This window comes from Phocoena sinus, chromosome 10 (genome assembly GCF_008692025.1).
Source record: "Phocoena sinus isolate mPhoSin1 chromosome 10, mPhoSin1.pri, whole genome shotgun sequence".
NCBI lineage: Eukaryota > Metazoa > Chordata > Mammalia > Artiodactyla > Phocoenidae > Phocoena > Phocoena sinus.
The window spans coordinates 100,609,790-100,626,444 of NC_045772.1; the positions used below are offsets into that span (position 1 = coordinate 100,609,790).

General features: G+C 38.8%; 1 protein-coding gene across 23 annotated transcripts in view; it reads left to right on the forward strand.

Annotated features, from left to right (window-relative positions):
• Nucleotides 1-16,655, forward strand: part of WNK1 (WNK lysine deficient protein kinase 1) — a 135,112-nt gene that overhangs the window by 89,328 nt on the left and 29,129 nt on the right. For 10 of the 23 annotated variants that reach the window (XM_032647191.1, XM_032647194.1, XM_032647192.1 and 7 more), the window contains 4 exons: nucleotides 1,316-1,649; nucleotides 2,421-2,614; nucleotides 7,078-8,319; nucleotides 10,695-10,778. In XM_032647191.1, the coding sequence (XP_032503082.1) occupies nucleotides 1,316-1,649; nucleotides 2,421-2,614; nucleotides 7,078-8,319; nucleotides 10,695-10,778 (1,854 nt within the window). The remainder of the gene's footprint in view (nucleotides 1-1,315; nucleotides 1,650-2,420; nucleotides 2,615-7,077; nucleotides 8,320-10,694; nucleotides 10,779-16,655) is intronic. The other 13 variants (XM_032647204.1, XM_032647205.1, XM_032647209.1 and 10 more) reach the window with 5 other exon arrangements.

Genomic DNA, 16,655 nt, shown 5'->3' on the forward strand with positions numbered 1-16,655 from the left:
GTGTTGAGCAGAAAAGCAGTTTATGAAGCAGTGTGTACGGCATATTCCACTGATAGAAAATTGTGTTGATTAATGGCCCTAAAAGCTATTTTTATTTTAAGAGACATGTATAGACATAGATACGCGTATATTAGGAGATGTATATAGACATAGATACGTATAAGGATGGATGGACGGACAGACAGGCAGGCGGGCAGACAGACATACAGAAAGAGAGAGAACAAACCAGAAAGCATTCTGAAGTAATTTTGAAAGTCTGTAAGGTTGACTGACTCCTAATTAGTATAACCTATTTAGTTAGAATGACAAGGTATGTTTTCTAAATACTGATACAGTAGCCTTTGATCAGTCATCTGGATAAACCCTATAAATAGATCACACATTGTTTTTACTTCAAAGGGAGTTTTCAAGATCAATTATTAGTAGGCAGCCCTTGGTGAATCATTTTTGAAGTATGTCTAAAAGATCACTGTTCAGAAAGGAAACTCTTCACCCATCTTAGGCTTGCCATGGTGCCTAAATAGCCATTTACTGTGCAAAGATACTCACAGACTGTCTCTGCTAGAATGTGTTAGAACCATTCAGTACTACTTACCTCTGAGAAGGGGTCAGGTATGAAAGAGGTACTTATTTTTAATTGTCAGGTTTTTATACTGTTTGAGGTTTTTATTTTTAACCTTCATATATTTACCACAGTTGTCTTATCTGGTTAAGTGGTTGTCTAGTGAAAGGAAGTAAAAGCAACACAGGTTAATATTAATATTGATGGTTACATGTGAGCGGGAAATAGAGTGAATATAATAGAATGAGCCTTTTGGTTTAAAAACTTTGATGTTGGGACTTCCCTGGTGGTGCAGTGGTTAAGGATCTGCCCTCCAATGCAGGGGACTCGGGTTCGATCCCTGGTCAGGGAACTAGATCCCACATGCATGCCAAAAACTAAAGAGCACCCATGCTGCAACTAAGACCTGGTGCAACCAAGATAAATTAAATAAATAAAAATTTTAAATAAAAATAAATAAATAAAAACTTTTGTGTTTAGGTTCCCCATTGTTTTGTTGTTATAGTTAGTGAAGGTACATGTACCCCATAAGTTTCTACAAAGATAATAGCACCCACCCCATGAGTATCTCAGAATATGGTGGTGAAGTGCATAATGCAGACCAGTAGTTTCACAGTTTGGTTAAGACCAGTCCTTAGAGAGTTCCTTCTTCCCCTTCTTCTCTACTTTTCTCCCCAAAAGTACCTTTTTTTGTGTTTGGTTTGTTTTCTTTTGATATCCTGTTGCTTCCTAATGTACCCTTTTATCCTTCAGGTAGACTCTGGGTATGTCTGTGAAGGTGATCACAAGACCATGGCAAAAGCCATCAAAGATAGAGTGTCATTAATTAAGAGAAAGCGAGAACAGCGTCAGTTGGTGCGGGAGGAGCAAGAAAAAAGAAAGCAGGAAGAGAGCAGCCTCAAACAGCAGGGGGAGCAGCAGTCCAGTGCTTCCCAGGCAGGAGCCCAGCAGCCCCCTTCGACGTGCACTGGTGGACCTGCGGCCTCTACCACTTCAGCTTCTGTTTCCACACAAGTAGAGCCGGAGGAGCCCGAGGCAGATCAGCACCAACAGCTGCAGCACCAGCCACCTGGTGTGTCTGTGTTGTGTGAGTCCCGGGGGAAGCGCGCAGGGTTGCTAAAGATACTCCTAGTTGACTTTTTATCTTCGCAGTCATCATTTCGCACTGACCTCTTGGTTTTGAAGTAGAAATCTAATGTGTAAATAAGAAGTTTGAAATGGTTGCCATCTACCTTTCTTACGTCCATAGCTAATAGAGTATGGATGGGACAGTGAGGAAATAGGATTAGGATATAAAACAATTCTACAGGTTCCAACCTCTTGAAAGTTCTAATTTGTAGATCTCTACTTTTTATAATTCCTTAAAATATAATTAGTAGTGAAAAATAACAAGTTTATCTTAGCTGCTTATTTTTGAACCCACTAATCCGGTTCAGCTCTTCTAGCAAAGCTGAATAACGTATAACCTAGAAACTAATGAGACTGCTAGTTAGTATTTTGAACTGCCTTCTTAATACTAAGGACCCACTGGTCTCCACAGTTAAGACTTTGGAAGCTGTCAAACTTCAGGCTGACTAATAACATTCTGTTTTATTCCCCTTGTTCTTCAGGTGGGAAAATACTGCGATAATCAGGGAATTTTTTTTTTTTAAGACAGAACTTTTTTCTGTATGGATCCCTCATTTAAACATGGAAATCTACTTAGTAAAATTACTATTTATTTTTTATTTAGTTCAGGTCTGTGCAAAGAAAAAAACCAATTAACCCTAAAATCAGGGGTTTGTGATGGGAAAATGTGAACCTTCTTTTCATGATTTGTCTCTTTGTCTTGTTTTTTGGCAATTTATTTCTCCTTCAGCTGACGGGACGGTTGACAGTGGTCAGGGATCTTCTGTCTTCACAGAGTCTCGAGTGAGCAGCCAACAGACAGTTTCGTACGGTTCCCAGCACGAGCAGGCACATGCCACGGGCACCCTCCCAGGGCACGCAGCGTCTGCTGTCCAGGCACAGGCTCAGCCCCACCCCCACGGGGTATATCCACCCTCGAGTATGGTGAGTAGCCGTGCAAGAGAGTGTAAGCCTATAATGTGCTCAGTTCAGACTCTTCTGCCAAATTAGTAACAGCATGAGTCCAGAGGAAAAAATACAAATGGCGCATTACCAGAGGAGGCAGGTTTATCACAGAGTATAATCGGAGTCATTCAGGCAGGGGAGGATACCTATGTTAATGTGTGAAGACACTGTTTACAAGATTTAAACCAATCTGCGTTTGATTAAAGATAATGCTCTCTTTAGCCCTTCAGTGTTGAAACTGTTCCAAGCAGTGTAAGATGGGCACACAAGTGGTTTGGGGGCGGGGGCAAGGAGAGTTTTTCAGACATTACTTAAAAGAATTACTGAGTGTTTTCTGTAAGGTGTCTTAATGTATAAAACACAGGTAAGACTTTAGGCCATGATAGAATGCTGCATGTGAGTACTCTATAGTGAAGGAATGACCGTTTAATTTAGCGCTTGTGTTCAGTCATCAGTTGCTGTGCGTGTTCTTGCCTTAAAGTCTGTGTTGGACGCGAGTTCCTTCCCCAGTATATGTTCATTTGCTTTTTCCCTTTATTTTGGTATCTGTTTTATGACTGATTTATTTTCAGCATCAACTTATAGAAATTATATCCTGAAACATTTTATACATTTATATCTATGCATATATACACACACATACACACACATTATTACCCATGTTTTACATTAGCCACTCTTGCTTCTCATCTAGAGAATGTTCAAATAGATCATTAGATAATACCCCAGTTCTTATGTTGACCCTCCATGAAGTCTTCAGAGGTGAATAAGATGCATTTTCTGCCTCAGGAAGGAACTGAGAATTACTGGTCACTGTAGGGCCCTTGTTTAGTGGGATCTTTAGGCGGATAGATTGTCCCTCTTTCTCAGAAAGCTTTTAATCTGAATTCGTGGAACTCTTGCTCTTCTTTAAATGAAACTCTATCTTTTTCTGGTAAGAAAATACTTCTGCTTGTTGTGGTCTCTTATCCTATAGCTTGGAATAAAAGATGTTTGGCTAGGTCTCAAGATGGATGGCCATAGTAACAGAAAGAAAACTTCCAATGTACTAATGTTCTAACAACCTACTTCTCTAACCTTTAAGATAAGTAGGTAGGGTAGAAGAGCTTTATACAGACTGTACAGGTGTATTTCTGTGATCTAACAAATATTATTTGTCAGCATTTCTTGTCACTTTCTACTCTTGTTGATTTCTTCTGGATCATCATAACTATAGATTTTTTTAAAAACTATTTTTAATCTCTTGGCTTCCCTCATGACAGGGTTTATGAACTTTGGGTCTCTGTTTTAGAAAAGGAAATGGACTGATCATTTATGAAGATGTTAAATATTTGCGCCACAAATATAGCTACATTTGATGCTCTAAAAGCAGACTTTAATGAAATATGACAGTCTTCTTGCCTTTTAATGACAATATTCTGTGGAAGTATTATGAAGAGTTATTAAATATTGAGGATTTTTCAAAACCTTTATAATTATCCCTTTCTAATGCCAGAAAGAATTTACTGTGGCTTGCAACAGTATGTATCAATTATAAGTGGAATTAAGAATAAAAGAGAAGCAAGAGTGGGAAAAAAAGAAAATGTAATCAGTTACACAGTTCACAATATCTGAAAGGAAATAACAAATTTGTTCAGGACAGCCTTGCAGCGTTAGATTTACTGCTTTGTAGCTATATTAAAACCTTTATGTTAAGGTGCTTCAAACTTTCTAACTTTGTAAACCAAAGTTGAACCTCTGATGTGGCTGAAAAAAATTTAATGTTACTCTTTAGAGATTCACATTTCAGTTATTTTTCCATTGACTACTTTAATAAAAATACAGAATGTTTCCTGTATCTATTATGAATTATGTCTAGAAAGCTAATGCTCTTCCTAGGAGGAAATGACTTTTTAACTTATAAAGATAGGCAAGTGTAATAAGTACAGTACTGTGAGCCAGCAGCTTCTTTGTCTAATGCCTTCTAAAATAGAACCGAGAAATCTTTTACGTCTGAGGTTTCCAGAGCTCCTGCAAAGCGATCCAGGCTTAAAATCTTCTACATCTTATAATGTATGTGAAACTAACAGAATTCATTCTTGTTTAATCTTAATAAGTTTGCAGAAACTGCAAGCCACCATTCATCGTTTTCCCTGTCTGTTCTGCTGCCTCAGTCAGTCGGTCATTCTTACTCACACACTCATAACAATTAACGTCATTGCAGAATGTTTAGGAAGATACCCGCTCATTGTTGTGGTGGTTCATACGTGACCAACAGCGCAGAGAGAATAGTTACGATCTACCAAGTGTGCTTTGCGGGATTCCGTCTCTCCTCAAAACATGGCTTTGTGGAATTGAGGAGGATGGAACATTTCTTTACGTCAAGTATGCCCTGTTACCGTTGTACCTTTGGTTATCCTGTTTTCAGAGTGCTATGTTTTTCATGTGTGTGTTTGTTTTCTGTTTAGCCTCGTCGTGGCCGTAGCATGTCAGTTTGTGTCCCCCATCTTTCTGCTGTTCCCTCTCTGTCCTGCATCTCTCCCAGTGCTCCTTCCACCCCACCACCAGTGCTGTCTGCACCTTCTTCTCCTTCCCTCCTTCGGACTGCCCCCGAGGACACCTCTGCCGAAAAGCTTTCTAAAGCATTGGAGAGTGTCCTGCCTATGCACTCTGCCTTTCAGCACAAGCACCGACGCTCCAGCCTGCCTTCCCTCTTTGTCAGTACTGTATGTAACATAAACTTCCTGACAAAACTTATTACCAGTGAATACATCCAGGCATCAAGAATTTTAATACAAATTAAGTAAAGAACAGGGCTAGACTAATATATTATGCTTTTACGTTACCAGTTTTTCCTATGGTTTCCCATAACTTTTTGTTATGTAAGGCTTTAAGGGGGAGAAAAGCAAGGGGGTCATGAGAGAGCATGTTTCTAACACCCTTGGCATCTATCAGCGGGGAGCCATAAAATTGAGCTTTTGTTATATTCTCCTATCCCCCACCAATGTATTCAGATCCTTGCATTTTCATATCTTAGCAAAGAATGTGTGTATTATTTAATTTTAAACTCGTTGACTTAGTCAAAAGCAAATTTTCTCTTTATCAGACATTACCCAAACATGTTTTCTCCTCACTTTATTCCAAAGAGACACTAATGACAATGGATGAGTCCATTTTTTTCCAATAGTGAGTGAAGAATAATTGAAGAGGGAAAGTTGCTTTTAATTTGTCAGCTGTTTAAAATGAGGTGTCAACAAACTAAAAGGCCCCACATAATGTTCCCTCTTGGAAAATTTTTTTCTTTGAATAAGGTGGGATCTTGACTTAGTGGAACACATTAGATACACATATGGTACATGTGATTTTCTTTGGCCCCATTAATGTCTGTGGAAGGTCTATCTTTCATAGTTGTTTTAAACACTGTGGTACTTTGCTGCTGCTTTTCCAGACAGAGAATTTAGTTAACATTCTGATCTAGCAACCCCCAAATCTTGAGATTTTTACCTAGGAGAATGATTAACTGTATAGTGTTTTATGGCTTTGGGATACTCTTTGAATAAACAGCAGTAAGATGGAGCATTCTGAGTCAAAACAGAAACCTGCTTTTAGCTGTTGTGAAGAAGTAACAGTGGAGCCATTTCGCCTATTTGATAGGGGTCTTCCCTGTTGAAAGAATGAAACTGATCTCTACCCTCTTAAAAAGAGGGTCTGTGAAAGTGAATTATTATAGTGGGTACTGTTCGCATTTGACAGGGTACAGTTCTGACTTCAGAGTTTTTAATCTAGAACTGCCTCTGTGACAAAAAGTGCTGTTAAATCAAGTTGGCTCTTATTTAAATTATCCTTTTCACCTGTTTTGAACACCAAATTAGTCAACACAACTAGAATCAGAAAAGTGGACATTCAATGATTTGGCATCTGTAACATGTTTCATGTAGTAAAATTAACTGCATTTGGTTTGGGGCAGACAGGGGAAAGACATGACAGTCACTGGCCAAGTGGTGCATATTTTACTGTACACCAAAAATCTCTTCTGATTTCTAGTCAGAAGACATACTGTTAGTTGATCAGAAATGAACCCCTGGAGCCTCTAACACACCAGCAGACAATAAGGCTTCAGAGTAGGAAGACTTGGTACAGTTATAAGTGAACATACAAATTGTAGGTAAATTCAGAATAATCACTTTGAAGGTTAAATTCTTCCATTTCCTTTGAGAGGGGAAAGTTGTGGAAAAGCAGCTCTTATCTAATGCAAAGAGTCCCACAGAATAATTTTATTGACCCTGGATGTATTTAATGGATTTTTACTATGCACATAATTTCCAAAAGCATTGTTATTTCTTTATTAATTATAAATTTGGTGTAACTGTTTCATAGCATTACACAGAGTTACCCAATTGTGCATGTCAATGTAATTTCACATATGAATGTATGAATTACTTGTCTTATTCATGTTGATACAGCCTCAGTCCATGGCGCATCCGTGTGGGGGGACCCCAACATACCCAGAATCACAGATATTTTTCCCAACTATTCATGAACGTCCAGTTTCTTTTTCACCACCTCCCACCTGTCCACCGAAGGTGGCCATTTCCCAGCGGCGTAAGAGCACCTCCTTCCTGGAAGCCCAAACTCACCACTTCCAACCCCTGCTGAGGACTGTTGGCCAAAATCTTCTTCCACCTGGTGGCAGCCCAACTAACTGGACACCAGAGGCTGTAGTTATGTTGGGTACTGCAGCCAGTAGAGTCACTGGAGAGCCATGTGAGATACAGGTCCAACCTATGTTTGAACCAACTCAAGTTTACAGTGACTATAGACCTGGACTAGTACTTCCGGAAGAAGCTCACTACTTTATTCCTCAGGAAGCAGTGTATCTAGCTGGGGTACAATACCAGGCCCAGGTGGCAGAACAGTTTGAGGGCATTCCATACAACTCACCCGTCCTGTCAAGTCCTATGAGACAGACACCTGAACAGAAGCCAGGGCAAGGGGGCCCTACCTCAAGTTCTGTCTTTGAATTTCCATCCGGACAGGCTTTCGTGGTAGGACACCTCCAGAATTTAAGATTAGATTCTGGACTGAGCCCAGGATCTCCCCTCTCTAGCATTTCTGCACCTATCAGTACAGATGCTACAGGCTTGAAATTTCACCCTGTCTTTGTTCCTCATTCTGCACCTGCTGTGTTAACTCATAACAATGAGAGCAGAAGCAATTGTGTATTTGAGTTTCACGCTCGTACTCCATGCTCCTCTTCAGGAGAAGGAGGAGGAGGAGTTTTGCCTCAGCGCATTTACCGAAATCGACAGGTTGCTGTGGACTTGAATCAGGAAGAACCACCTCCTCAATCCACAGGATTACACGGCCGCCTGCAGCCTGTGACTGAAGAACAGCATGATTTCCAGGCCCCAGAACTGACCGTCTCTGTGGTAGAGCCCACCGGACAGAGCTGGCCCATAGGAAGCCCAGAATATTCCAGTGATTCCTCACAACTCACTTCTTCAGACCCCAGTGATTTTCAATCACCTCCCCCTACAGGGGGAGCAGCTGCATCTTTTGGCTCTGACGTCTCATTACCCTTTATCCGTCTGCCTCAGACAGTGTTACAAGAATCCCCACTTTTCTTCTGTTTCCCCCAAGGAGCCACATCTCCGCAGGTTTTATCTGCCTCATTTTCTTCAGGAGGATCTGCACTCCATCCACAGGTTATAGGAAAACTTCCACGGTTCTTTTACACTACCCTACTGTGCACCATTGCGTTTAAGTTTTCTATCCCTCCTTTCCATTCACGAGGGATATTGTTTAATTTTATTATGGAGTTTCTCCATTGGGAGGGGGGTGATTTTAAACTACTTGTATTTAAGAGCAAAACATGAGACCGAAGCGGCCCGATTTACCGATAACGTGTACACCCTTGGAAAAGAGAGCACAAAAACTAGAATTTTACTCACTCATCAAAATCAGTTACTTCTGTCCATATGTAGAGTGGACAGAGTTTTCAGCTATTAGTGAACACATAAATGTCTGTAAAGTTGACTGAGCACTGATTATTTACAAATATTAATGTGAAGTATTTCTTTCTCCCTAGAAACAAACATGGCTAGTTTTTAAAAAAATAGAGAAGATGACATTTCTTTTCCTGTAAAATGCAAAGAATGAAAAATAAGAAATCTTTTTTTTTTTTTTTTAAGTAGTGTTAGGAATATACAGAGTTTTCATTAGTATGGAAGGATCTTAAAAGACAGAGAGGAAACATCTTAGGAATTTGTCTTAACAAATGAGGATGCCTTTTAAAAATGGCATTAGTCAGGGCTTCCCTGGTGGCGCAGTGGTTGAGAGTCCGCCTGCCGATGCAGGGGACACGGGTTCGTGCCCCGGTCCGGGAAGATCCCACATGCCACGGAGCGGCTGGGCCCGTGAGCCATGGCCGCTGAGCCTGCGCTCCGCAATGGGAGAGGCCACAACAGTGAGAGGCCCGCGTACCACAAAAAAAAAAAAAAAAAAGCATTAGTCAAACAGGTCACTGTGTATTATATTTTCAAATAAAATGTTAATCCACAAAATTGATTCTAATTTTTAGCAACTAAGTTAGAATCTAGTGTGGGTGACGGGGATTTTTTTGTTTTGTTTTAGGGATTTGTGGTACATGTTGCAAGGTAAAGACCATTAGATACCTCAGTTCTTAGATTTTTCCTCAACAAATTTAGATTTTGTTGTTTATGAATATGAGCATATGCACACTCTTGCAAATAAAGACAAAGTGATGGACGTAATAGCGTTCAAGAAGTGGGGTCAGTATTGACTAGTTCATGTAGGAGACTGCAGTTAAATAGGAAACTTTGCAATTATATATTCAAGATATCATTTAGATGTTTTAAATATCCCACTCTTTTATAAAGAACTATATGTTCTTCTTTGTACTTTCTTCCTATGTTCTTCCCCCATCAGGGGCATAAATAACCCCAAAAATATACATAAAGTATCAGTTACTTAGAGCAGTACTAAGAAGCAAAAGGATCTAGAAACTTGAAAATCTGTACTGTGTGTACATGCGGTATGGTATGCTCACATTAACACACTGGTTGCCAGCCCAATACTGTGAACGTGTATGCATTGCCAGCCTTGCTCCTTTAAACTTTCCAAAATGAAATTTCAAACATCAGGTAGTTTACAGAAAAGGTGCAGAAACAGTGTATACTCACAGTGGTTAAGATGCAGTAGAATGTGATGTTCTGTCCAAGCAAGCTTCAGAGAAGCCCCTCTAAACTGAAATGAAACAGCAAAGTTGGGCCTTTTCGTTTCCTTAGCTCACCTACTATCGAGTCCTGCATTCAGTTCTCACCTTCTAATTTATTTTAACTTAAGATCTCTTCTGGGTGAGGGTTTCTCAAATTCCAACCGTATGGACATTTTAGGTAAGATGGCTCTTTGCTGTGAGGGCTGCCCTGTGCATTTGTAGAGTGTTTAGCAGCATCCCTGGCCTCCCCCAACCAAGTACCAGAAGCAGTTGTGACAACCAAAACTAGCCCCAGGCACTGCCATGCATCTTTGGGAAGGGGCATGGGGTTCCCAAAGTGCCCCTGGTTGAGAGCCATTGCTCTAGGTACTTGGCAGGTAATGATGATAATTATTTTTACGTTTTTGACAAAAGTCGCTATAGCACTACAAGAAATAGCAAAAGGAACCAAAGAGCATTATTAAATACCCTTTTTTCTTTAATTCTTTGCATAGTTTTTTCACATTGATAGTCTTATTATTTTTCCTGATTATTTTCAATGATAATTTTATTTTGAATCTTATTATTTTGGCAAAAAATATAGCCTGAGCAGCGGGGTAGGTTAGGTTTTAACCATCAGTGGTTTTTGCATGGAATCAGAGTATGTTCTGTAATATGATCCTTCTCTAACCTTCTCTTTAAAAACATGCCCCAGCGGTCTCTCCCTACATACTTAATCAAGCGAATGTTTCATCTTGCTCAGGCAGACTCTCAGGAGCTCACATATTTATTGCAAAATCCTGACCTCTGTATAAACGTACCTTTGGGCTGCTCTAATTTTTTGTATTCACTTCTCTCCTTCAGGCACAGGGGCAGAGCCAGGGTCAGCAATCTTCAAGTAGTTTAACAGGGGTTTCATCCTCCCAACCCATACAACATTCTCAGCAGGTGAGAGCAACTCATTGCTACGTTTTATGGATTAGCAATAGCCAAAACACTGGTTTACATCTTTCATGAATTGGATTCTTGATGTAAATGGCTTGCTAAGTTTTTGAAAGGAAACTCTAGAGGCATAACGTTTCCTGTCTAGAGTAACATTTTAGAAAATCTTTTGTTTAATGTATTTTTGAATGGTCTATTAGATTAGACATACATTGAAATTCAAAAGAATTATCTTTACTGACATACTTTATGTGCCTTCTTTAACAGATGATTCTACACTGTTTTAACAATACGGTTGACCCTTGAACAGCACAGGGGGTTAGGGGCACAGGCCTTCTGCACAGTCGGAAATCTGTACATAACTTTATAGTGGGTCCTCCCCCTCTGAAGTTACACATCGACAGAGTAAACCAATCTTGGATCGCGTAGTACTGAAGTATGTATTTACTGAAAAAAATTAACATATAAATGAACCCACGCCGTTCAAACCCGTGTTATTCGAGGATCAACTGTACAAAGAATGTCATTTTTGTGTGTGTGTATTTCACGATTTTTCCTTTTGTGAGCATTTTACCATTGCTTTCACTGTGCTTGACTCTAGTAATGCTCCACTCCTTTTTAATTATTTCTAATCTTTGGGGTGGGGCATCAGATTTTATGCTAAAATGAATGAAAGCCTAAGAACAACTACTTCAGGAACTTTAAAAAAATGTTTTAAACTTCGGGTTTGGGGAATTTGTTCCCAAAGGTTCAGAGAACTCAAGGGATTAGTATAATGCTGATGTATTCAACAGCAAAACTGGTCATTGTAAAATTAAATATCTGTAGTGCATCACTGATATTAGTTAACAGTAGTTATTTACATGGAAATAATGCTTTGGGGGCACAATCGAATATTTATTATCTGTTTCAAATAGAATTTATAGCCACTACATGTGTCATAAAAACTTCCCAGTGAATTATTTTGTTGATAGTTCCCTATGCAGTGTGTTTTCAAACCACCAAATTCTAAATTGGCTTGTTTCTATCAGTTTTTGAAACTAAGCTTTCAGTTCTCCTTACAAATGGCCTGCTCACAGTCCAGCATGTGATCATGTGGTCGTTTGATGCTGGTTTAAGATTAGATGTTCCTTGTACAAGATTAGCTTGGTTATACAGGCAGACCTTGTTTTACTGTGCTTCGCTTTCTTGTGCTTCGTAGGTACTACATTTCTTTTTTCTTCTTTTTTTTTTTTTAACAAATTGAAGATTTGTATTAACCCTGCTTCAAGCAAGTCTGTCAGCACCATTTTTCCAACAGCATTTGCTCATTTCGTGTCTCTGTGTCACGTTTTGCTAATTCCCACACTTATTTCAAACATCTTCATTACTATTATATTTGTTATGGTGATCTGTGATCACTGATCTTTGATGTTACTATTGCAAAAGGATTATGACTTGCTGAAGGCTCAGGTGATGGTTAGCATCTATTAATAAAGCATTTTTTAAATTAAGGTACGCACATTGTCTTTTTAGTCATGATGCTGTTTCACACTTAATAGACTACAGTGAGGTATATGTACTAGGAAACAAAAAAATTCACGTGACTTGGATTATTGCAATACTCACTTTATTGCAGTGATCTGAACCAAACCTGTACTATTTCCGAGATGCCTGTATATGCATTTTCTCTGTGGCCAACACCTCTGTCTTATAGAACAGAAGGGCTGGGAATTACACGTTTTGTCTTGCTCGCGCCCTTTCTTCCCGACAAGTATCTGAATCTATACATATTTATAGTTACGTTCAAGTAGTCACATTTTTGCCAACCTTAACAGGTTTAATTATATTAACAACCCCTGATAAGAATACAAAATAAAAGTTACATAAAGCTGAGTGAGGACAGAAACGCTATCATGGATACCAGTCTCCTAATTCGCTTATCATTGGACACAGGCCAATACCAATAAAATGTGCAGATTTAAGTGTATGCTCTGTTTTTCCTTTTCCAAAGGAATTTGTTATGAAGCAGTGAAATAAGCCATTGAGTTTAATGGTGATGAAAGTATGCACAGTCGGGGGGCCGGGGGCAGCTCCACAAATGTCAGGTTAAAAGAATCAGGTGCTTGACTCTTCTGGGAAAAGATCTGACTAAATGGCTGTCTCTACAGTACAAACAAAAATTCCCGTTTCAGTGATGCTTTTTTCAGATACTTTTATTTTGTGAGTTATTTTAAATATAGGATGAGTTAAGTAGAATCATAAAATTGAGCCTTCAATCTAAATAAATGTAGGCAGTCTAGAATATTTAACTTTTCCAGGGTTGCATAGCCAATAGATAGAACTAAACATTACAAACCATAATCCAAGATTTCTACAGTAGCTTTCTTTTTTCTTCATTAAAGTTCTACAGGGATTCATGATTCTGCAAAGGTGCCCAAGGAGCTATATTTTTTTGTTTTATCTTCTGGGGTTCCATATATAGAAAAGAAAGATTGTAAACTTTCTGTACTGTATAGAGTCTGTTTTTAGATCTGATTTTCGTTTTGCATACTGTCACGTCCCAACACCACCTTAGGAAACAATCTCTCTAATTTTACTAGTGTGAGGAAAGAGATGAACTTTAGCTGAAATTTACTTTATTTCTTGTGTTTCTGAAATATACTGAATAAAGGATTGCTTCTTTTCACGTTTTTATCAAGAATCTCTTCTAGTGGTATATCATGTCTTAATGAGGTACCAGAAATAACTTTCTCCTACCGGAAATCTGAGTATTTTGCTGCCACGAAAGGTCATGAGCTATGCTGCTTCCTTAATAATTTCATCCATAGGGCACATGTAGAGTCTGTAGGTATCTCTTACTTTTTGTTCAACTAAGGCTTGTGAACATTTTTTTCAAGTGCCGTTGTCCAACAGATAGTACACGGTCAGTACAGGCTGTTTTCAAGAGGCAGTTTTATGCAAAGCATGATGAACAAGTTGCTATGCTAAACAGTACTTGTTTGGCTAAAGTGTTGATTATTAGCCAGTGTGATTGTGCAAAAAAAAAAAAAAAAAAAACCATATACTCCTGTCCTATCCAGAGGTGCCACTTCTCTATAAATGCTTTAATGTATAACTGGCGTACATGCCTCTCAATTATTCTAAGCAAGGAGTGAGGGTATATGTTTATAAAACTGCTCGTTTTTGACAGTACACACACACACACACACACAGACAACTAATTAAACAGTTTTTTCCTAACTGAGTTCATGCTCTGAAGGACCATGCGCTAGGCACTGATGGACTACCAAGATGGATCATATAAGGCTACTTTCAGGGAGCCTGAATAATCTGGTAACCATATACGTCAACTCCTACAAAACGAGTAAGGATAATAGCTAACATTGTATATAGTGTGCAAAGCAATCTACCTGTGTTTTTATTTAATCCTTCTATGAATCATATAAATATAGGTACTATCATTATTTCCATTGTACAGATGGGAAAGCTGAAACGAGATCTGGAGGAGCTAAGTACTTTACCCAAACTTCTAAAAGATAGAAAGAATTTAAATCCAAGTAGTCTGACTCCATGAAAGGAGGAGACTACATCTCTTCTGAGCAGGGAGGGGGATATCAGTAGGTTTATGAAAAAGCATTTGAACTGGAATCTGATTATGAGTCAGATTCAGATGAAGGATAAGGAATATTCTAGGCCCAAAGAAAAGGGCAGGGGGGCAGTATAAGCAAGGTAGAAGGCACAAAGGTAGAAAGCTGTGAGACAGAAACAAATAAACCTTGGGTTCAGTGTAGCTAGAATACAGATAAGTCAGGACTTATGGTTAGGACTCCGTGCTCCCAATGCAGGGGGGCACTAGTTTGATCCCTGGTCAGGGAACTAAGATCCCACATGCCACGTGGCACGGCCTAAAACAAAAAACAAATAAGTGAAGGTGTGAGTTCAGGAAAGAGCTGATTGAGTCCAAATCGTGACGTAAGCAAGGGTCTGCGTTGAAGGGGGTGCGGGAGAGAGGTAATTGTGCGCCCAAGTATAAGGGGGGGGTTTGCTCAGATTGAACCCTTACGAAGAATGGGGATCACCACATAGTGAAACTCTCATCAGGCTCACATCACGGGGCTCTTATTGGTCTTTGCTTTGAACAATAACACAAAAAAATATTAATGGAATAAAGTGAAACTGTTGAGAACAAGTGTGCCTGTAAGGACCTTAAATGGTGTATGTAGTTGGAAATGTTTATAGGCAATATCTGACAGAATTGGTTTTATATATGCCAAGACATTAAACATAGATTTTGTCCTTAGGGGAACAACTTCACTGTTCCAGGTTCATTGTAAATAACATTTAAAGATCACTTAAAGGTTACATGAATATACACCTGTAGGACAATTGCAAAAGCAATAGAACTGTCCTAATAATCAGGCAGATGCTTGTCGCTGCAGATTTTACCTCAAGACACAACTTAAAGTACTGTGTTATGCGCCAGAAAAGCGAGATCATTCATAGTGTAGCTTCCCTGAAGATACAAAATGCTGATGTATAATTACACGTGAAGATTTTGAATGAGGCAAGGGGAGCAACATTTCTGAATTAGTATATTTATATAAAAGACAATCTTATTTAGGTATGAAAATTAATGACTTAGATAACTGTAGATAGTTCACGGTGAATTCCTTAAAGTTTAAATATATTCAGGTTAACCAAAAAGGTTTTCTACTTTCTTGGTTCTTGTTTCTTAGTGGGAAAATGGGCAAAATTGTCTTATATTTAGAGCTGCCTTATAGTTGGATACATATGATATATCTTAGTTGCTGAAAATAAATTTTATATAATTCAGCCATTTGTTCCTAATTTTTTTTAAGTTAAGAATACATTATCAGAGCTAAATAAGGATAAAACAAACATGACTACTGTCACTATTACATTTCAGGATTCTTTTGATGGTTTTAATTGGTATAATAAAGAAATGAGGAATAAATATCAGGAAAGTAAAAATATTATTTGCAGATTATCACCTAACAAAATCTAGGATGCTTGTTAAGGTGGGTAGATGCATAATAGACATAAAAACAAAAATAAATAAGTCTTGGGGATGCAATGTACAGCATAGTGACTGTAGTTGATAATACTGTATTATATGTTTGAAGGCTGCTAAGGCTGCTAAAGGCTATCATTGGTTATAGCATTATTTTAAGTAACAAAAAATTCAATCAACCAAAGTGTTCATCATTAGGATATCAGTGCCGTTGATAAATAAAATGAAAATGGCATGTCAGAGAACAGTATTTATAAAACGGGTGTGTTTTTGTTTTGTTTTTAAAAACAAAATCAACTTGTGTGTAAATGACCACTTATGCATAGAAGGAAATTCATAAAGTCGATGCACCAAACCACTAATTGTGATTGCCTGTGGAGAAATGAGGTTGGGTGTTTTCATTTAACTCTATTAATCTAATATATTGCTTAAAATTTTTATTACAAACAGGTGTTGTTTTTGTATTTAAAAATTAAAAATTTGGGCTTCCCTGGTGGCGCAGTGGTTGGGAGTCCGCCTGCCGATGCAGGGGACACGGGTTCGTGCCCCGGTCCGGGAAGATCCCACATGCCTCGGAGTGGCTGGGCCCGTGAGCCATGGCTGCTGAGCCTGCACGTCCGGAGCCTGTACTCCGCAATGGGAGAGGCCACAACAGTGAGAGGCCCGCATACCGCAAAAAAAAAAAAAAATTAAAAATTTTAAATTAGTTATAGGTATTAAAGAGCCTTGAAAGTCAGCTATGAAGTTCAGATTTTTGTTAGGCTAGAGGGGGCCATTAATTTTATTGCAAAATTTAGTGTTTGGGTACAATTACATGGCATTCATCAAGTTTAGGTGTATTATACCAGAGTGCCTAGCACATGCTTGAT